This window comes from Gadus morhua, chromosome 6, assembly GCF_902167405.1.
Source record: "Gadus morhua chromosome 6, gadMor3.0, whole genome shotgun sequence".
Classification (NCBI taxonomy): Eukaryota; Metazoa; Chordata; class Actinopteri; order Gadiformes; family Gadidae; genus Gadus; species Gadus morhua.
In genome coordinates, this window is record NC_044053.1 from 8,075,880 (window position 1) to 8,099,317 (window position 23,438).

The 23,438-nt window shown below is 45.7% G+C and overlaps 1 protein-coding gene across 2 annotated transcripts in view; it reads left to right on the plus strand.

Moving 5' to 3' along the window:
* Positions 1-23,438, plus strand: part of nr6a1a (nuclear receptor subfamily 6, group A, member 1a) — a 68,269-nt gene that overhangs the window by 37,390 nt on the left and 7,441 nt on the right. The window contains exons 3-6 of one of the 2 annotated variants that reach the window (XM_030359046.1): positions 1,912-1,935; positions 20,473-20,703; positions 21,293-21,348; positions 23,224-23,390. In XM_030359046.1, coding sequence (XP_030214906.1) covers positions 1,912-1,935; positions 20,473-20,703; positions 21,293-21,348; positions 23,224-23,390 — 478 coding nt within the window. Of the gene's footprint in view, positions 1-1,911; positions 1,936-11,433; positions 11,686-20,472; positions 20,704-21,292; positions 21,349-23,223; positions 23,391-23,438 lie in introns of those variants that run through there. The other variant, XM_030359047.1, reaches the window with a different exon arrangement.

Consider the following 23,438-nt stretch of genomic DNA (forward strand, 5'->3'; position numbering starts at 1 on the left):
TCTCATCCTTGGGGTGTTCCGCACAGTCCCGCCCTGTGTGGTTTCACAGAGACCTCTGCTCAGAGTCTCTGTGAAACCACCCACCCATCCGCCCCTGTGTCCCACCCTATGGTTCCCACCCTATGGTTACCACCCCCCCCCGCCAGTGAATTATTGAGCTGTTTCGGGGGAAGCCTTCCCCCTGAGGGGCCGGGGGATATTTTTAGCACTGGAGGCTCCGGGTGGAGGTCTGGGGGGAGAGGGGGACCCCTTTGCTCCTTCTTCTAGCTCAGCTGATGCTCCCCCAATTCTTCCTCTAACTGCTGAGAATCCTCCTCCTCCTCCTCCTCTTCTCATACATCACTGGATCGGTCTCTTGTTACCTTAAAGATGATAGGATACGATTTAATTTATTAATCCCAGACTGGAGATGTGGCTGTTCTTCTGGAAATCGAAAGAGTTAAAACTGAATAAGCACTCCATAACCTAATGTAGTATCATGGGTAACAACCTATTGAGGGAGAATAAGGGATTTGTGGCGACTTTGTGAGAAGGTTTCAAGAGCTCTAGGGAGCCTGTCTTTATGTCCCATAATCCAGTCGTTGTCATGGAGACAGCTGTGGAGACAGTATCCTAGATTCTGACCTCCATCTTGTTTCCCTCTGTGAGCCCATGCAGGGAAGCCTATAGGTATGGCGGACATGTTTTGTGTTTTGATGCAGAGTTATGGTGACAGCGTGCGTGCGTGTTTGCCCACGCTCTCCCTGAGAATAATTAGTCTGATGCGTTGATAAGCGATAATGCACGCCACAAGGTATAATGGTGCTTGCACAGAATCTCCTTTGTGGTTGTAGGGTTCCCAAAGTGTCATGCTACCTCCATGCCTCTCCCACACTCCTCTAACATGGTTCTCTGGAGCGCACGGCATGTATAATTCAAACGTCTCCATAATTCAGCTTTTGTACCAAATACCCACTTCTTACATCTTCCTCCTCTTTGTGTGTGTGTGTGTGTGTGTGTGTGTGTGTGTGTGTGTGTGTGTGTGTGTGTGTGTGTGTGTGTGTGTGTGTGTGTGTGTGTGTGTGTGTGTGTGTGTGTGTGTGTGTGTGTGTCCGGGCTGATCTGATGCTCTGTGACATATTCAGTCTAATTTGTAGCCTACAGATGCTAACAGCTGTGGCCTATTTTGTTGTGGTTTATTCCGGTTTGTTCCGGTGATGTCATCGCTTCTGCATGACTCGCTGGTCAGTGTTAGCCAGGGCGATGTCAGCAAGCTACAGATCTGTTGTGCTCTATTTCGACACGGCAATTAAAAATCTCTATTTATGTATCTTTTCATCTATTTCTTCATCTGTGCTGGTCTACCTGTTCAGGGAGAGCTGTGGCTAGAATTCCCTTCACGTTACAAGATTATTTGTACCAATTGCTAAACGGAAATATTTGTGCAATTCAGAACCACAATAGTTGATTGTATTATTGTAGCTAGCTGCTGAGTTTCACTTCCTTTGGAATAGTAAACCATAATGTATAGACATAGACACAACACCTGCACTGTGGGTAGTGAGTTGGTTGGACCGTGACACAAACATACCAGAGATGCTACACGCACGCACATAGCCGTGCACGACACACAAACACACCTGTCCACGTACACAAACGCACACACGCGCACACATCTGTGCACATACACACACATACCTACCTGTGTTCTGCGGTTAAACAGGCCCAGACAAGTCAAAGAAGGCATCGACTCGGCGGGCAGACATAACATCGGCCACGTCACAAAACCCAAAAGAAACCTTTGCCATTATCTACCTTCACAATTTAATATCCCTACATCATGTTGTCCTTGATTTCCTTTGGGTGGTTGTTTGTTGAATGTTGTTAACTTTGCTGTTGACTGATGAGTTTTCTTGTTGTTTTTCTTCACAGATGCCATCAATGACAGCCAGCTTGGTGAGTACATTCCATTCCGAGTATTACTATTCCCCCAACTGGATTCCAAGTACTTTGATCAGCCAATCACGGAATAACTGTTTTTAAAATGCTTTTCCTTAATGGCACATCAAAAATACAAAAAAAATCCCAAAGTTTGGTATCTTGTTCTAGTTTTAATTTGAGTTTTGTCATCCAATAGTTGCAGCAGTCATCTCCTTTATTCTGAAATTGCACATCCCTAACCACAAATCGTATCAGACTCGTAGTAGATCTGTATAGGAGTCGGTATGTACTCCCCCTACCCAACGCGGTGGTGGCGGTCGGTGAATGGGACGGTTCAGTCTTATGCAGGGGGCTGCCGAGGCGGTTCCACATGGGCTTCTCAAACTGCAGCCCTGGGTTCCAGCTGGCTGCCTTGTTCGTGGCGATACGGCTGCCAACTAGAGGTTCCTAAACGGTACTTAGGACCAAACAGATGCCTGGCGAGTTAGTGTGTCAGTGTGCCAGCTGGCCTGTGTCTAAAAACAATGCGCAAAATCCTAAAACTATCGGGAGGGAGGTCGTTTTAGGATTTCGGAAATTGTTTTTTAAGGTTTATTTGTACCCGTCAGTTTGTGTTTAACTGGATCGGGGAGATTATTTTGTGCGTGATTGATTGTTTCCCAGCTTGAATCTCGTCGTGTGCGAGGCAACCGTTGTCCCAGTTGCCGGTTCGCTTTAGTCTGCTAGCGTACACAGACCTACAGTAGTCCTCCTCTCCACCCCCGATCACCTTCAGAATACGACCGGTGACTCCCCCACCCACCACACCACCCTGATTAGACGTCTCGCTCGGTTGTAATGACAGAATTGTGTTCCTGTTGGTTCCTGCTGCTGCTGCTGCAGAGAGTATAGCCTAATGGTAGCGTTAGGCTAATGGTAGCGTCAGCCTACGCAGTGTGTCATTAGCACGTCTCTTCTAGCGTAGCTTAGCGTGCAGCTAAGACTGTCATTCCACCGCGGGGGTGAAATCACAGGGCACTGGCGGCTTGACAGTCACACCGGTGCCGATGATTCCCGCCTTCTCCCCGCCTGCGCTTAACATCCTCAGGCTAACTAGCAGCCATATTAACATCCTCAGGCTAACCAGCAGCTATATTAACATTCTCAGGCTAACAAGCAGCTATATTAACATCCTCAACCTAACAAGCAGCTATATAATATCATCAGGCTAGCTAGGGGCTATATTAACATCCTCAGGCTTTCTATCCTTTAGGATAACTAGCCACTATATTAACAATCCCCAGGCAAACCAGCCTCTATGTTAGCATAATTTGGCTAACCAGCAGTTCAATTAACATCTCCATTCTGACTGGCGGTCAACAGGCAGCTATCTTAACATCCCCAGTGTAACTAGAGGCTCACAAGCAGCCTTTTTTCCACCACAAATTGAACGAGCCGCTATGTTGGGATGGAGGTTTCTCTGTGACATTTGACGGGGGGGAAAGGCAAACAGAAGTCAACGAGAGTCCCTTCCGTCATCGATGGGGGCGCCGATACCGAGATTGTTTAATGAAAAAATAAAATGCAATTTGAAACGATCCGCTTATCCGCTGACCCCGATTGGGTGATTCACGGTTATCACGTTGGCGATTAGCTGGGCTAGCGCATGAGCTATCATAGCGCCTCCGCTAATCTGCTTTGATTATTAGCCTAAGCCTTCCACGGCTGGCTACTGAGTTGATTACTGGAAAAATTACGCTGTGCTTAATATTTGTATTAATATATCTGTGATTGCTTGTTGTCCAACTAATAATTGCTCCGGGAATGTGTCTTCGGTTATTAATAACATCGGCCATACACCCACACAGGGTATTCATCATGAACATCGTTCATGTACCATATCGTGTACATCGATGACTTTGTCCTCGTGTCCCTGCGCGATACACAACTCTACACAGATTGTCCTATATCGGTCACAGCAGTGTTTGGTCTTTATTTTTTCACAAGCATCCACATCTCTACCCTGCAGGGTGGATTTCACGGGGCTAAGCCGGCCAGGGTGCATTAACGGAGCTGGAAGGCCCACTGCCAGTCCCTGAGACATGGATCCTTTCTGATCCCTGATGAGCAGCGTCTTAGCAAAGCTGTCGAACGACTCTTAAGTCAGGCAGAGTCAAGGGAATCATTAAACAGCAGAGCGTGTCCACCCTCTCTCTCACATACATACATACACATGCGCACGCACGCACAGAAAGACACACACGCGCAAACACACAGAGCATCTTTCAACTCCTTATTTCCTGTGACCTTTTTCCGCGGCGTCTGCTAACGCTGCCCTTCGGAGCGAGGTGTGTCGTGTTGTGTACGGGTGATGTGGTGGTGTTTCTGCGGTCATGTTGGTATTTGCACTGACAGCAGCCTGTGCTGATTTGTATTGGAGCTAACTGGAGCAGCAGAATAAAGGCTGCTCACTACGTTCACAGCTCTTCTGCTACAGGTCGCACGCAACGTTCACGGTTCTTCTACTGCTTGCCCCGCTCTACATTCACAAACCTTCTGCTGCATGCTCTGCTCAAAGTTCTTGGTTCTTCTGTGGCAGGCCCTGGCCTAAGTTCATGGCTCTTCTGTTGCAGGCCCTGGCCTGAGTTCATGGTTCTTCTGCTACTGGCCCTGGCCTGAGTTCATGGTTATTCTGCTACTGGCCCTGCTCTAAGTTCATGGTTCTTCTGCTACAATGTCTGTCCTAAGTTCACGGTTCTTCTGCTACAACGCCTGGCCTAAGTTCAGTATTTTTCTGCTACAGGCCATGGCCTAAGTTCACGGTTCTTCTGCTACAACGCCTAGCCTAAGTTCAGTCTTTTTCTGCTATAGGCCCTGGCCTAAGTTCACGGTTGTGCTGCTATGGGCTGCGTGGTGCGTTCACGGTGACTCTGCTACAGGCTGTGAGCGTGAAGAGAAGTAATTCCATCTGACATTTCTGGAGCAGGAGGAGGAGGACTGGACAAGGGAGGAAGGAGAGAGAGGAGGGGGGTGGATAGATAGGGGCAGAGGAGGGAAGAGTAGAGGAGGGTGAGAGTGGGGTTGTTGGGGGGGGGGGGGGGGGGGGGGGGGGTTGAAGAGAATGGGGGGGGGGGGGGGAAGAGAAGAGTCAGGGGTGGAGAGAGGGAGAGCTGATTGAGTGAAGGGATAGAGAGAGCGTCCATAGATAGTGGAGAGAAGGGGGATAAATTGCCAGAGGAGAGGAAGAGGGGGGCTGTTAAAAGAGATGGAGGGATGGCTGGAGCTGATGCGGGAGAGGAGGAAGGGGCGTCGTGGACGTTAGCTGGATGTGAACTAAGCTCTCATGGAGATCGGAAGGGACGGCTCCAATGAGCTGAACAGCCAACCATGTATTCATATACAGACAGTGTATTAATAGGTTTTTAATATGTACTTTAAAGTTGTGTTTGTGTGGTTAGAGGTGGTGTGGGCTTCCACTGAGCAGCTTGTCCATCAAACAGATTCAACCATTGGCTGACAAATTGTGCCGTTGGAAGATACTATATTTAAAATATGGTGGCAAATTTTAGGTTTCTTTTTCTACAAGATTCTAGTTCAGGTCTTTGTCTTGTACTATGAAATTAATGGGAATTATTGGCCTTTGGCCCAGCAAGTGTGCAAACAAGCACACGCACGAGCACGCGCTTGACTGCCTGACACACACACACACAAACACACGCGCACACATACACGATCACACACACGCCGAGCCATGCAAACAAATAAACATCAATGGCAAAAGCAAATGAAAGGAGAGAGATGGTAGAGGGAGAGAGGAGAGGGAGGGATGACAGGCGGAGGAGAGAGCGAGGGTGGGGGAGAGAGGTACAGGGGGCGAGAGAGTTAGGATGCAAGTGTAATTTGACAGCCTCTCTCTCCTAGCGAGGTAATGTGTGTTTGGGGGCGTGCGGCAGAGCTGCGGCGCTAACCTGTCATTAGCAACATGGCTGACAGGAAGGAGAGGGATAACAACATCGAGACGACAGAGATACCGCAGCTCTGTTTGTCTTTTGGGAGAGAAAAAGGAGAGAGGGAGAGATTAACAACGTTCCTGTACCTTCCTGGTCACGGCGTCCTTTGGCAAGATACAAATTTTATTTTTGTGTACGTGGTTGAATTATTTTATTTTCAATCCTTCCCATTGGCTGAGACTTTTGAATTCCGTATATTTTAATAAAGTTTAACCAGTCAAGGACACTGGGGACACAGTTGTTTGTCTGTATGATCAAGGACATTCAACCAAAGAAAGACACTGTGGTGTATATGATGAAGAACCTCTTCTTGATCAGTCATGGGATGATGGGGTGATGGAGAGATGATAGGAGGGTGATCTACGCTGTATATCTGACCTCAGAAGTCCCCAGGACCTGGCTATTTTGTATGATTGTCCATTTAGTGTGATCGGCACGTGCATTCCAGTACATAAGAAATGGATAATAAAAAAGTTATAAATATTCGATCATCTTTGGGACATAGAAAAACATTTTAAGGTAGACTTTGTGTTCACTAATCTTATTTTGTTCCACATCTAATTGGAAAAACGAATTGTTATAGGCCTGTTGATATTCTTATCAGGAATATGTATGTTTTGCATCAAACAATTAAACTTGACAATTTCAAATAAATAATTTACGATGTAAAACATATAGTTCTTGATGCTTGAATTCCAAAATGTTCCTCCTTATGTCCTTTTGAGATTTAATATGATTATTAATAGATTTAGTAGCAAAGGTACAATTATGAAACCTTGAAAGGCCAAAATGAGGAATGGGCCTTGCCAGAACAGGCTGTAAGGATTCTGAACTATGTTTAAAAGGCAAGTTGTTACAGGTTCAAAGTTATCGGTGCCTTTGTCCGAACAAAGGCGAAAATGTTATTATAAAATCTGCTTGGAATCTCTGGTCTGGCTGACGGCGCCCTCTAGTGGTATATTTATAAATAATAAAGATGGTATCGAGTGCAGGCACTTCCTGCACTCGATACCAGCTTTATCAAATCAAAGGGCTCTATTGGCATAAAAAACATTGACATTGAAAAAGCAAAACAAATGTCGATTAAAAAATGGAAGAACTAATGCAAATTAAAAAATTACAATGCAGTTATATTAAGACAATACAATAAAAAGCTACAAAGGTCCATTCTATGTGTGAGGTGTCTTTTCTCCAAAATCGTAACCCCCACTCACTTCCTTACGTTTTCAGCTGTTACAAAGCCATTGTTCATGCCGTTGCACCCACCCCCAGCCCCTGTTCGGAGGCACAGTTGTGTTAATTATACTCAGGCATTACTCCCTAAGAACACTGCTAATGAAGATATGCTAATGCTATTAAGATAGCCCTATCATGAATATGAAAGGACTGGTTGCTATTGCAATGTTCAAGTTAAATTATAATATCAGTCGTAGTATAATAGTTGAACCATAGCAATAATATTACGACTCAAATCAGTGTATTTGTTCCCTGTATTACATTTAAACTGAAGGTTTATCCTCAAAATCTGTCCATTCATTCTCCCATTCAACCTCTGTGTACGGAAATATCTGATTTTAAAATACTATAAGAGAGGTGAGATAGCTGGTCAAAAGCTTTCTTCTCTGGTTTTTATTGGCAAACAAAGTAAAATAGTCACCTAAAACCCTGTCTTGGATAGAATTACAAATGAATAATTAATAGGGGTGTGTGTTTGTGTGTGTGTGTGTGTGCCGTCATTGAAATGTATTGTGTCATGTATAGAGCTGTCAAGCGATTAAAATATTTAATCGTGATTAATCGCATTAATGTCATAGTTAACTCTAATTAATCGCGATTAATCGCAAATTGTTTTTCTATGCTAAATATCCCTTGATTTTTTTGTCCCATAATTATTCTCATTTAAATTCTCTTATCAACATGCATCGGCTTGCCTTGTGCAAATGATTTTTTATTGATAACAACATTGGCACATACACTGATCAAAACAGGACGATACAAAAAAAGAGCCTATAGTGCAATTAAACGACTGCTTTGAACAAATGTCATTTGAACATAGCAGTCAGGCTACTGCTTCTTTGTTTTGAGCCAAAGAAAAAAAAAAAAAAATTTTTTTTTTTTTTTTTTTATAAAATAATTGCGTTAATCGCGCGATAAAAAAATTAACGCCGTTAAATTTGGTTTGCGTTAACGCCGTTAATAACGCGTTTAACTGACAGCTCTAGTCATGTATCAATGTTAAGTCATTACGTTTCAGGGCCCATAGTATGAGGGGGAACGGCGGTGGAGCTGTTGGGCGTTGCCTGAATAAGTCAATTGTTCAATAGTAATACTATTAGAAGGCTACTCATACCCTAAGTCTTAAGTGTGTGTGTACTATCCTGTCTTTGTGTCCATGTGTAAATCCCTTAATTGGTGTTCTGTAATTCTGTCAGAAGATTAGTAGAAAAACAATTCAGCCATACAAGCTGACCTCACCTATCGAATTCTGTCCCGTGTGTGTGTGTGTGTGTGTGTGTGTGTGTGTGTGTGTGTGTGTGTGTGTGTGTGTGTGTGTGTGTGTGTGTGTGTGTGTGTGTGTGTGTGTGTGTGTGTGTGTGTGGGGCTGGCCCTTGAGCAACCTCCATTTTGTGTGGCTCCTGAGCGGGTTTGGCCCCTGAGGTTTGGGAGTGCCAAACAACTAGAGAGGTGGGTTGGTCTAGTTTTTCCTGCGAGTCTTTGTCTCGGGGGAGGGGTTCAGAGGACAGCTGAGCGGCCCGTGTGGGGCTCTCAAACAAAAGGAGGAGCCTTTGTTAATCTAATGTTTAGTGAAATGCAAAAAAGCTAAATTACAAATAAGCACATTTGAAATGACACTGCATGGCATTAGCATTTTAGCTAACTTTGGGGCTCATCTTTGTTTTAGAGAAAGAGAGGGCCGGGGGGGGTGGGGGGGAGAAGGTCAAGAACAGAATAACAATGTAGAGTAAGAATAGTGCATTTCCTCAGGCACTTTCAGGTTTAAATCCGTGAAACTTTACTTTCCCTGGCTAAATAACTGCTTTTATATTCTGGCCATTAAAATATGTATTATGCGTTTAATGGAACCTTTTGTACGATTTAGCTTCATTTGGATGATTTATAATCACTTGTATTTACAATTAATTATCCACCTATTTCTGTCCATTCAGTTTAAATAATTGCTTCTCTTTTTTAATTATTGATATTTAGCATTTATTCAAGGGTTATGGGTTCACCCATCTCGATCACTTTGATAATAAAATTACTAATTATCTCTTTTTCAACTTGATAGAAAGATGGATGATTCTATGGTATACCTTTATTCCCGTGTTTTTTTTGTTCATATATAATCATCTTTATGCAGAGTTAAGAGATAAGATGGAGTGCATATATGACTTAGTCCTGCAACTCTTTTGTTGGATAATATACAGAACCGCCAAGGCTCCACAGAATCATAATCATTCTATTCAACCGACACTATATTGGCATTACCCTTGAGAGATATCAATTTGAGCCTTATAAGAAAGTGATTTCAAAGATCTTAAAACACTCATGAACTCCTTCATCCGGCAGTCATAGAGCGCTAGTTCACATCATTTGAACCACAGGGAGGTTTTCCTCTGAAAATCGCATTTGTCTCATTTTATCATTACCTTTTCATCGAACAAAAATCCTTGAGGCAAATTGACCCTCTCATAGTGTTATCTCCTTCCAACATTCACAACTCCCTGCAGTCCCCTGCTCATGTCTGGTCCCCCGCTCCATGGTGGCTCGTGAGCGGATAACCCCCCCGCCCTCCCCCTGCCACAACCGGCTCCGCAAGCCAGCGGCATCTCCCAGTGTGGGCCCAGTTGACGACCCCTAACTGTCCCTTGTCCCTTGCTGGCACTTAACCGCAACGTCGTGGGGGATTATTCTGTTCATCTCAACCACGTGGGAGAGGGAAGGAGTCGCGGTCAAGGGTGACATATGGCTACTTCCCATACTCCTCCCCCCCCCCCCCCGATCTTCTGTTGGTATCGACAGGGTCGTCATCCACTCCTGGGGAATAAGGCATCAGCACAAACGGCCTTCACCATCCAGAGTCATGAAATTAATGATCTGTTCCATGTAGGAAGTCCTTCCTCGCTCGTTGAATCTTTGACTTTTAAACCCTTTGAGCCAGGCGGCCATGTTTTGGGTGAATCCCAGAAGATAGTAGACCGGCCTCGACCCTCTGCTTGTGCAGCGCAAAACACGCGCTTTGATGCGTTGGAGAGGCGAGTGCGGCCGGGCAGCAGATTGCGCGCACCGCATCAGCGACTGTAAGCCGTACGGTGCACTGACTTATGGCAGCAGGCGGGCGGCTTAATGTGGAGAAGCAACAGGAGCAGGGAGCTTTTAAAATGCATCGCATCCATTGACGTTGATACTTGGTTTCCCGATGCAACCGATTATTTACCACGGCTAACCGCCCATCCGTTCCTTTCTTTCCTACTGGTACCGGAATTATTGAAGCAACCACATTAGAGTCTGTCTCGCTCGGTAGTGGTTCACAATAAAAAAAGCTTGTTGTATTATCTCTTAAAGGGGCCATGGTCATTAGCATTAGCAGGTCCATGGGGAGGGGGTTTCTGAGCTCCATGGGGGGGGGGGGGGGGGGGGGGAGTGGGTGTGAGTAGCTAGCAGTAGCATTAGCATTTACAGGGTGGAGCTCTGGCCGGTGGGTACGGGGGTTGGGGGGTGGGCGGCTGAGGGCTCTGAGCAGGACCGGTGTGTCCGCTAGTCTGATACTGGGTTCATCCAGAGAGGAGCCAGGTTAAGTTGTGAGATTCAAGCCCCCTGAAGGGAGTCTGGGGGGAGAGAGTTTTTCGTGGGAGTGTGTCTCTCCTAGAGCAGCGCTGGATGTGTCTCAGTTTGTACCCCTGTCCCGTTCTCTGGGGGGGGTCAAGGAAGAGGACCTGCTTGACGGTAAGAACGTTTTTATTTAGCCGTGTTTTAATAAAAGCTTGGTATTCAGGCCTTGTATTAATGGACCATCATTTCTTGGTAAGAGTTTGTATAAAGGCGTGTTAGCGTGTCATCCGGGCCCAACATACGGTCTGACGAGGAACAGCGGTAAAAGCTTGACTCACATCGAAATTGTTCCCCCTGGTTTCTCCGTTGTTGATTCATCCATTCAACCTTATTCGCCAAGGTCCTTTTTTTTTTTTTTAAAGGTTTCCATTCTTTCGGCCATTAAACAACTAGCTGCATAAAGTCAGCTCGCCGCTCCCTGAATGTTGTGGCTCAATTAGTTATGTGTCTGTGTGTTTTGTCAGCTTGAAACTGTTTATGCTTGGTGGTGCACTTTGGTCCTCCAATGCAGCCCCAGGCTAGCTAGGTTGCAGGGGGGGCTGGGGAGGCTAATTTGGGCAGGGGGAGGGAGGGGGGGGGGTGTATTGTTGAGCAGTAGGGAAAAGAGGACTATCAGTTCTACCCAGATAACCCCTAGCTGTCATTGGAGCTCAAGCCAAGCCATGACCCCTGGGGGGTGAACTCTGTTGGTCATGTGACCAGGCAGTGAAGAGACCAGTATGGCTCACGGCTCTCACAGTGACCAGTGAGCTCCAAGCTGCAGAGGAGAGAGGCTGCTGGAGAGAGAGACACAGGAGAAGAGCTAGAGAAAGGGGGAGAGAGAGCAAGACAGGAAGAATCATGAGGCCAAGGCTCGCGCGCCTCAGGGCTCTTCTCTAGTGAACTACAAGCTTTAATGGACTGTGGGCCGACTAGGAGAAGAATGAGATGGATACATGGGAAGGTAAGGATTTAATTCACACACCGGGGGTTGGTGAGAGAGAGAGAGAGAGAGAGAGAGAGAGAGAGGGGGTGAGAGTGCGAGAGAGAGAGTACTGTATGTGTTGGGTAGAGGCTTCTGACTTCTGAATGAATTTATGAGATTGCCTTGCCGTTGATTATATTACCATAATGTCAAATATTTGTTTCCTGTTTTACGAGATTTACTGGAAATTCGTAGCACAATTTACATGTCAGCCTATTTACGTATGGATAATAAAGTGAGGCAACGTTGAGCGAAACAACGTTGATGTTTTTGTATTCCAGCAGAATACAAGAAGTTTGTCCTTGGAACGCTTTAGCCTCGCTCAAGGACAACAATTTATGTTTTTTTTCCCCAAGCTTACCTCGACACTTGAGGGATTTTTTTTTAAAACCTTTTTTCCACATCAACAGCCTCTGCCTTGAAGCGTTGTGTTGTTATTTGCGCGTGTGGAGGACTGATGGGGAGTCTAGGTGCTCTAAAGAACTGTTCTCTACATTATTGATCACTATTGGGCTTTTGTTGCCCATCTGGAAAATGGTTTGTCCCTAGTCAGCAGTGTTTATGTGAAGGGCCAGTAGAAACACACCAACTGGGGCCCCCAAGGGCCCTGCTGGGGTCACCCACACGGCAACCCCTCACCACATTTCTGTGTGTTTAATTTAAATAAGCGAAACAGACAAATTTCAGTACTGCCTTGGTTTATGCATTTGGTCTTCTTTTTTTGTTTTTTTCTTTCTTCCCTTCAATTGTTTTTACATTTTATTTTATTTTTGTTTTGTTTCGTTTTCTTTCTTTAATTATCTTGCTATTTCTTGAAAACAGCATGTTGAGTCATTCACTCACTACCATTCTCTACTATATTCTAAACATCCCATATCGTCTACACCTAGTGTTCCCTCTTCTTGGGTTCTGGCTACACTAGGAGGAATGATTTTAGGACACTACAAACCTGTATGGGGAAGCTTGTTACTGTCTCTTCACAATTCTGCTAGGCTAGCATCTTCACTAGCCTGCCAGGCTGGGATCTTCTCCAATTCCCTTGGCTAGCATCATCGCTAGTCGGCTAGGCTAATGACTGTGCTAGTTCGCTTGGCTATCATCTTTGCTAGTCCGCTAGGCTAGTGGTTGTGCTAGTATGCTTTGCTAACGTCTTCACTGGTCTGCTATTGTCATGGCTGGTCTGTAAGGACAGTGTCAGGAAGCCAAGCATCAAGCATCCCTCACAAGCACCCCCCCTGCCTCAATACCACCACCCCTCCCTCACAACACGTCACTCACAACACGTCACTCCCATCAGGAAACACATCCCCCCTCCTCACCCCTGCCCCATTCTTTTCTTTCATTCTCTCTTCCTTTTATAACTGCCTTTCTTTCAATCAGCATATTCAGTCAATTGCCCATGGCCATTTGCTACTATTCTTTACTCTAAATATCCAATATAATCTGCAGCTAGTCTTTTCTTATCTTGGTTCCTGGCTACACAATGAGACAGCTGTCATGGGGACAAGAAACATGTAGGGAAAACCTTTGTACTGTATGTCTTTTCAAAAGGCTAGAGTCGCCTCTAGTTGGCTTGTCTAGCATCTTTCTAGTCCCTTAGCCTAGTGTCTACGTGATTCAACATGGCTATTGCTTGGCTTATTCGCTAGGCTAGCGTCTGCACTAGTCCACTAGGCCAGTGTCTTCGCTAGTCCACTAGGCCAGTGCTTTCGCGAGTCCACTAGGCCAGTGTCTTCACTAGTCCACTAGGCAACTGTCTTTGCTGGTTTGCTTGACCAGTGTCTTTGCTAGTTTGCTTGGCTAGTGTCTTTTCTAGTCACTTGGCTATATAGCGTCTGGGGCCTCTTGGCTATAGTCTGCTAGGCTGAAGCCTTCACTAGTCACTTTGCTAGCGTCTTCGCTGGTTGCTTGGCTGAAGCCTTCACTAGTCCGCTTGGCTAGCATCTTCACTAGTGTCTCAGCTAGTCTGCCAGGTTAAGATACTCTGTAGTCCTTCATCATGCTAAGACGCTAACCATGCCCCTCCCCCCCGCCCGTAACCACCACCCCTCCACATTCTTGTCAGAGGAAAGAATGCGTGTGCATGTGGCTGCGGGTGTGCGTAGATAAGTATGTGCATCTGAAAGAGGAGGCGATGGATAGGAGCAGAGGAGGAGAGAGGGAGATGGAGATTAATCTACAGGCAGCAGCTTAGCCTGGTGTGTTGTTTTTTTTGCGGGTGTGTTGGATGTGTATGGTAGCAGTTATGTGTAGATCAATAAGGGGGTGGAAGGAGGGGGGGCTGCTTACCTATAAATAGCCCCTGACTTAACCCTCAGCATGGCAGCCATTTTCTCTTTCCTTCTTCCTCCACTTCTTCCGCCTTTTAGATTTCCTCTTCCTGTACTGTGACATAGCTGAGAGGTGTTCAAGTTCCTTCTCATTTATTTGTTATTTGACCTGACCTAACCTACGGTGTGCAAATATTCAGCTTTCTTTTTCAACGGTGTATGATTTCCACTGGCCCCTCCCCCTCTGTAAACACACACCACATACACTTGTGTAAACCATGCTAATATCGTGGTATCATTAATGCATAGCAGTAATGGAGTGTGTTCCAATGATCTGAGAAACGTCCGGTATTTCAACATATTTATGTGTAATACAGGAAATACCTACATGTAAACACATCGACAATTTATCCATGCAAACCGTGTTGGGATTTAAAATGTTTGGTCACCTACAGATAAGCCTGCATACATACACAACATCACCATTGGTGTAAGGTAGCTATTACTACTGAGAAGGAAAGAAACACTTGGCTTCTCTTTGACAACTGTGCAATACATCCACCTCCACTGCTGTAACAACTCTATCTCTATCTACTATTCCACGATAAACCAACGTATTGAACGACGTACGATTCTTCAGTTAACATCGTCTACATATAACCGATCTTTCTCTGTGTTAATGATCTGACCCCCCCCAGTCCTGGCTGAGACAGGCAAGGGGGGTAGGGGGATGGTTGGAATGGGGGTTAGGGAGGGAGTCGTGGTGGTGGGGCTGGTTAAGTCGGAGACAGGGTGTATCTTATCTTGACGGCCAACGTCAACAGGTTACCATTGTCATCTGGAATATGTGGAACTCCATGGAAGTTTTTTGTATTAGCATGACAATGAAGGGGGGGGGGGGGGGGGGGCTGGTGGTGGTGGGGGGCATCTGGTGGAATGTAAGATCTGTGTTGTATCTATTACCCCCAAGGCGCTCTCTTCCTCCCTCTCTTGCTGTCAGTCTTGATCTCTCACTCTGTCTCTGTCTCTCTCTGTATATCTCTATCTGTCTCGCTGTCTCTTTATCTGTCTCTTTCCGTCTGTTCGTGTGTCCTTGGTTCTCCTTCATCTAACTGTATAGTCTCTCTTTATGTCGCTCTCTGTCTCTCTCTCTCACTTCAATTCAAATGGGCTACATTTTGAATGGAAATTTACATTTACATTGCCAAAGCACAAAAATAGGATTTTGTAGTCAAAAATAACAATCTAAAAATATTTTTACACATTGGAAATGTACTTTGACTTGGGCTTCCAATGGTAAACATATTTTTTTAAGTAAGTAAACAGAGTAACAGAATGTAAAACAGGGCTCTATCACACCCCACTCTCTCTATCTCTCTGAGGTATCTTGTTACAACACAGAGTATGTATGTGCCGCTAGATTAGTGAGACATTTACGTCTGATTGGAGGAAATGCAGAGGAAGCCATTTGTCTCATTGGACGACTGACCGTGGCTGTCTTCAGTTGACAACAGATGTGCCGTGTGTGAGGGTCGCAGTTCACAGCGGAAAAATACTAGATTTCTCCATCCCCCGCTTTCTCTCTCTCTCTGTCTCTTGCTCTCGCTCTCTCTCGCTGTTCCTCTATGCTCTCGCTGTTCCCCTCCTCCCTCACACCCCCTCCTTACCTGTCAATACCTCTCTCATACCTTTCAATTTCTATCAGTTAGCTTTATCGGCATGGAAACTAAACCTGTACATGACCAAAAAAAAGAAAAGGCAAACAGGAAAAATGTACTATTAAATGTGAAAAGTGCATTGATGTATCTCCATTTCTTTCTCGGTCTCTGTCCGTCTCATTCTCTCCCTCAGCTGGAAGGTATTTTGAGGGAAGACAAACCGCTGGTGTGTGTGAAGGTCTTTCCAGATCTCTCCACCTTTTCTTCTATCTTAGGTTTACCCTCTGTCCCTGCTATTGTCCTCCTCCCCAGCCCACAAAGACAGGATTTGACTGTGTTGGAAATAGCTATGTGTGTATTTCCAAAAAGAACGGGTCAATGCCACAGTGATGGTGTTTGTGTTTTCTCCAGTGTATTGTAGGGATTTATTGGCATTTGCGTTTCACTCATTGTTCAATGGGCTCCTGAAGTCACCAAGGACCTCTGACCTGGATATGTTTGAACTATAAATACAATTGGACTGTAATCTCCATTCAATTCTACAGTTGGTGGGGCCCGTGCGCACAGTTGATCTACAAATGGACCCCCGGGCTGACTGTTGGACTGCTGCCCTGACGGGAGGTTAAAATGCTTGGCTGGCGTTTCCCGGTTGGCTTTCAAAGTTTAGAGTGAAACCTGGCGTGACCTTTGAGAAACAATGCAGCCTTTAATGATTAGGAGGGGGAGACCCAGGGCACGGGGGAGGAGGCGGAGAGGGGGAGGCAGAGAGTTCAAGACTGGCTTTATAACTCTTCCACATGTCTCCTCCCGGGGATTTATTGTAGTCACATGACCCGGGTGTCAATCAGCTATTCTTTTCCATCAAAGCTTACCCTCTCAACTAACTTAGCTGCCAGCAGGCTTCTCATCCTAGCATAGTCAACCCCCCTCAGTTAGGTACGCTTGCTACTCATATCAGCGCTCTGTAGCCATTCGTTCCCTACTCGTTTATCTGCTAGTTTCTGGGCCTTTTAAGCCTCTTAAAATATATATGAGTGAGGGGTCAGGGTAGTCTCATGTTTTTGACTTGCCACCCAAGGTTTCATCCCAATGTCCAAGGTCTCTCTGTAGACGTCCTAGAGCAAGGTGCTCCGTAAGGACGTGCGTTTGAAAAGATTCCATGCCAGTGGTCCTGGATGAAAGCGCCTGCTAAAAAGACAAAATGGCTGAATGGTGAATCGTGAGGTGTGAAGGGAGCAGGGACAGTAAAGCCACACAACCAGGGGGAGGGGGTGGGCGGAGGGGGGGGATGTGGCAGTGGCAGATCAAGTGTGTGGATGTGTGAACTCTCCTTTAATAACGGCGGCCATGCACTTGAAAGAGGAGGGTGAGAGATCCAACAAATAAATCAGTCTTTTGCGGGGTGCGAGGGAAGGAAACTGAAAGCCATTGTTGTTTCCCTTCTGATTAAAGGAAGTCGGGCGTTTGTGGCGAAGTGTAGTCGGGTTTTCAACGCGTCGATGCCGGAGCCACATGGGCAGACAAATGGTTTCATTGGGGAAGGGCGGGAATGAGGGAACAGCGACGGAACTTTATCCTGAGGCTTTAAACAAGCTCTTGTGTAAAAACCCCGCTGGTCAGATTAAATATCTGGAAGCTTCTCTGCTAACTAGGCAAATGAGTGGCTCGGGGAAGACAATGACGGCTGGGGTCATGTTCTTCCTGCAGAAGAATGAGCTAAGGCACACCCTGGAAACTGCAATGACTACTTTCTTTCAGGGGCTTTTAAATGTTGCTTTGGATTCATCTATCTCTTTAATTGTTGGTGTGATTCATTGGTGATAGCTTTTGTACATGTGTGTTGTACTTTTTGTCCGTGTACTGTTGTGAAGTTTAGTGCGTTGTGTTTTGGTCTAGTTAGTCTCTAGTTTATGTAGTATAGTTAGTCAACATGTGCGGTATTTTTTAAGAGCAGTGTTGCATATACAGCTATGAATATTCCTTCACCACTCCAGTGGAACGCAAAACATATTGATTACTATTGTCCTGTTGGCTCTTTCAATTCCTCCCTTTCTTGTTTCTCCTGTGTCATCGTGTTCCACAATATTGGGCACACGTCCCTACGGTGCTTTGTTGATATGAGCCTGCTGAAGATGCTTTTCATCAAATCCTTGAATGAAAATAATCCCTTTCAAGTGTCACTTGTATCCTGGCCCGCCTTGCGCCATTACTTAACGTACTGCAGAAACCCGTCCAGCCTTCCGTTAAAGCCATGAAACCTTATTTTATGATTCAACCTATTTTTGCACCCCGGATTTCGTCAACATGATATTGATTCTATCAGACCTGTGATCTTCTTTTGTGTTCACTAGGAGAAGGGTGGGGGTTTTACGCATCTCTTGGGTCTGCAGGGTTAATGACTAAAACAGTTAGTCTAATCCAGAGATGAGGTCACTGCTTGACCCCCCCCCCCCTCTCTTTGTTGCTGTACAGTATTGTAACGCTGAGGAAGGATTTTAAAACTCACTTAAAAGCCAAATCCCTGATTCTGAGCTCTGCCAAACCTTCCATTCACTGAAACCTTATGCTGTGATTCACACACACACACACACACACACACACACACACACACACACACACACACACACACACACACACACACACACACACACACACACACACACACACACACACACACACACACACACACACACACACACACTAAACCTAGAGTACGCAAGCCTTCTTTAAAAGCTGATTCTTTAGGAGTGGATTCTATGTTATCTCGGTCACAACGTGCCTGACCAGGTGATTCCCCTCCCCCCCCAATCACAATCATTCTGCTATTTAATCCATCTCATTCAATGAACTACACAATGGAGTGCTGCTTTGAGTTTCCACTGCAGGTTGAAATCAGCCATCACCACGGTACAGCATGAGAAAATAAATCAATGCTGTATTTGAGGGATTTAATTTCTTAAAACTACTTTTTTCAAATGAATGCAGTCAATGGATGCCTTCTTCCTTCCCTCTTGTCGTTTCTTCAATAAAGCTTGTCTGCAGGGTAAAGCCATGACCTCGACCGATAACTGTCAACCCTGGCCCTGCGCCCATCCCGAATGCACAATTCAAACAGAATTCTTTCTGACGTCACAGTTTCACCACTTTCTCAGCACCAGATTCCTTTTGTTCTTCGAACAAGCTAATCCTCGTGTGAATCAATGACAACATGACATAACATCTTGGGACACATGTCCCAGAAGAGTGGATATGGGTTAGGGAGCATCGTGCTCGAGGAGGCCTGCTACAGGTTACACTGTGTCGGCATACGGGTTTGAACCCGGAACCTTTCGGAGAGAATCAAACAACGCTAACGGCTGGTCCATCCTGCTCCACTCGTTTGCGTTGTGAGAGGAACAGACTTGGTGCTAGGGCTGGGTTCTGGTATGTTCTCCTCAGCCCAAGGTGGTGTTGATCTTTTAAAGATATAGACGATCGCTCTGTTGCATTCCACCCAGAGGCCGAGCCTGGAAGCAGAGTTGTCTGCGGATACCTTGGCTCAGACCTCCCTGTGCTGTGCTTGGGGCCGGTGATGTTTGATGTCTTCATAGAATGTTGAAGGTGCTGCAGGGCTGGGTGGATGTCTGTCTTTTGGTTTTTCGATGGATGTGCACAAAGCTGTTTCAAAATCTACATGTCTCAGCTTTAGAATAATGCATTAGAAAGAGTTGATTATATTGAAGACGTTTCCATGGAAATCGTAACATTCGGTAGCTGTGTGGAGGCTGTGTCCGCCAAATGTTCTGAACATCATTTCTAAATTTTTTCCTGTCGTTGGACAGGAAATCCTGTCCTGGTACTTCCTGTTCGCTTTGTCCCTCCTCCTCCTCAAATGTGTTCCTGATTGTCCTCGATTTTGACTTTTACTCAAACCCACTCCAAAATTACATTTTAAAAGAACGTAATAATTAAAGATATTTATTATTTATTACATTAAACATTTAAACCAGATTAAACGAAGGACGGATGGGTTTTACAGTAATTTAGGACATTGTCGTTTATAATGCGTTTATCATACTGTATAAACATACATTCGACACACTTTCATTCTAGAGACTACACAGCTTATTGAGTGTAGTCATGCATGTCAGCTTCCTGTTCATCTAAGCAGAACCAGGGTTAGGTGGTAGGGGAGAGAGGAAGAGGGGGAGAAAGGAGAGACGTAAGCGAAGGCGCTCTTGTTATTTAATATGGTGGCTTTCTCTGAGCCGAGCGGCTGAATTAAACATGCAAGATGTCTTAACTTCCTGAGCACCCCCTTACCTTCTTACATCGTTGTAGCTTAGCCTCACCGTAGCTACACTTTCTGGATTAACCCGTTGCTGGTGAGCACATAAACTCAGTGTTTGCTAAAATGCATCTAGCAGTGGTGCTACAAGCAGAGTATTATCGGTTTTATTCAATAGACGTCCCACAAATGCTATTTGTTCTTTGAAACAAATGTATCATTGGTGCCCTATCTGCACCCTCTTCAATTTATACATTGTAATCTTTTTTTGCTTAAATGGCAAAAACACTGTGCCTTATTATTTTTTATCAAGCCATATGTGACAGCTCTGTAGTTTCCTTACGTTTACGGTTCCTTTACAGGTTCAGTCCTGTCGCCACATCTTCTGTTAATAACGAAGCAATAAAACAATTTACACACTGTCGTTGTTTACCAGTTATCCAAAAAGAGGATGTTTGATGTCACAGGTTTCCCTGCGAAAGGTGTGGCAAAAAAAAATCCAGAATCAAGGGATTTACATGAACCGATATTCACTCCCTTGTTGTGTGTGTTTGCGTTTTTCTCTTGACAGATGATTCGGCTGAGCTGCGTACCTGCCTCATCTGCGGCGACCGTGCCACAGGCCTGCACTATGGCATCATTTCCTGCGAGGGCTGCAAGGGGTTCTTCAAGCGCAGCATCTGCAACAAACGCGTGTACCGCTGCAGCCGCGACAAGAACTGCGAGATGTCGCGCAAGCAGCGCAACCGGTGCCAATACTGCCGGCTGCTCAAGTGTCTACAGATGGGCATGAACCGGAAAGGTGAGGAGACACTCCTATTATCACTATTTTGCTATTAAGTCCTTCAGCAAAAGGCTCCCATCTTACTTAGTGATTCAGGGAGACGCTCTTATTCTCACTATTTTAATGGTTATTTGCCAGCAGTCTTTGAGCAACAGACTCCTTTCTAAACTATTTTAATATGAATTCCTTCAGCAAGAGTAGACTGTTCTCCCAATTTGATGTGGTAGACTTTACTATGCTCCCCTTTATCCTGGTCTTTATTTGCATTTAAAACTAAGCGTCTGGTCATTGTGCTGATGAACATGTGAATAAGGCCAAGGGGTCATTTTTTTTCGATTTATCTAAATCTGTCACTACATGCTGAATGCATTCATACGGAGAATCAATGGAGGCCGCAACAATTTATCATCCAACTGACTTTGCATCGAGACATCCCATCTCATGTGTATGAATATACCCCCACCTAGTGGCAAAGCAATACAATAGATTTTTTTTACTCAACCGTAGTGAAAGCTTCATTACTTTGTCCACTAGGTGGAGCTCTAGGCCCTGCTGTGTGTAATGAAAGATTTCAACATTCTTATTTGTATGACGTTTTATCTTAAAGCAATCAGAGAAGATGGTATGCCAGGTGGGAGGAACAAAAGCATCGGTCCAGTTCAGGTAATGGCAACTGCAACATTTTAACATTGAACACGTCCCATTTATGTCCCACAATTTCCCAACTCATTTCATAAACAATCCATCATCATGAAGTTTAGCTGTGACTTACTTCACCTGTTTGTTAGAGGCTGAAAAACGGTAGGAAAAAATCCAGGTGTCTTAAACAAAGAAACACACATTTCCCTCCACCGTGTGGATTTAATAATTCGTCCATATTTACATAGGAGCTTGCCGTGGCTGCTTGTGAAAGTGCTTGGTGGTTATGACTCAACAACCAACCGAACCCACGAGCATCCATGTTCAGAACACTGTTTGTTATGGCTCAGAACAAACCCAGCCAGGCTCTTTACCAGCACCACCCCGTGACCTCCCCCAGCCAACGTCTCCACGTGCACAAAGGGACACTGGGTTCAACACCGTCATAATCACACAAACCAGAGAGAGTGTGTGTTTTCTTCTTTATATTACTCCCCTGCAGAGTCAAAAAGTGCAAGAAAAAAAAGCTATTTAGTAATTTCTCGGTTTTTGTCGTGAATGAAGGGGACCCTGAAGTCATTAATTTCAATGAGTTGCCGTTTCGATTTACATGCTTGAATTGAAGCCCCACCCCCGGTTTGAGGCAATAGAGCAGAGACGTGGCGCCTGGTCTAGCAGGCTAATGTCTTTGTTATGCGTTTGGTCCCCTTTTAATTTGCCTTTGCATGGAATGGCAAAGGTTCTATTACTTTAGCCGTAACGACTAAAAACCCATAGCCCGATCTCGCCATACACACACATGTGCATTCACACACACTCAAACAGACACACACACCTTGTCACCCTCAAGAGACACACAGACTCAAATGCATACAAGCACACCCTCTGGCATGCACGTGGACACACTCACAATCTCACACACTCTTATGGGGCCCCGTCATTCTTTTTCTCTTTATTTCGTGTCCTTGCTCCGCTCAGTTTTCCATTGGTCGGTGACACGCACGCGCGCACGCACACACACACACACACACACACACACACACACACACACACACACACACACACACACACACACACACACACACACACACACACACACACACACACACACACACACACACACACACTAGCCCCTTTAATACAGAGATCCTGCGATATTACCGCAGAGAAGTTCTGTTATTATGCTGGCTTTGCTTTTATAACCAAAGAACCAAACAAAAGCGACGTGACTCTTACCCCGTGTTGGCGTTTTGTAATTAGAGCGGGACGTGGAGCATGACATGGTCAGCGTCTAGTACATAACATACAGGACAGCAGGCGACAATGGCGGGTGAATACCACTCTCCAAACACTAGCACGTTGGCTGGACTGCGTAAACAACGCGTCGAGTAGTTATGTCACAATTATTCTCACAGAATGGTCGGCACCCTCTACAGAGACGTTTGTGCCTTTTGTATAGTCCGTTCCTAGCGATCTCTGACTATTCTGTATGTTCACCGCCGAGGAAAAACCTCTTCGGTGGCGTGGCCGCTCGCGTTACAGGTCGTCAAAGCTTCCCACCCCTGCGTCACCAAGCCTTCTTGGTCCACAGACGTCATTCCGGCCTTTGTGACCGCCTCTGCACGCGCTTAAAGAGGTTTTGGTCAGGCGGTGCCGGGAAATTGTTCTGCAACATTCCCTCGAAACGGGCTGTCTGAATGGGGCATAGCGGTTCTCCAGGACATAATACAATTATTCTTAAAGACGAGCTTGCCCCAGTGCTGCCCTCCTCCTCCCTACTCTCGTTTGTAGCTCCTCATCCTCGTTTTGTATCTCTCTAACCTCTTTTGTCTTCTCTCTCTCCCTAATCCTCCTCATCATCCTCCCTCCCCTCCCCCCCCCCCCCCCCCCCCCCACCAGATCTCGGAGGAGGAGATAGAGAGGATCATGTCGGGGCAGGAGTTCAAGGAGGAGGCGGCAGAGCACACCTGGGTGGAGCGCAACGTTGGAGACAGCGACCACAGCTCCCCTAGCAACGGGGCGTCCGAGGGCAACCAGCCCTCGCCCGCCTCCACCCTCTCCTCCAAGTGAGTTCTCTCCCTTTTCCCCTCCCTCCTCCCCCCTCCACCCTCTCC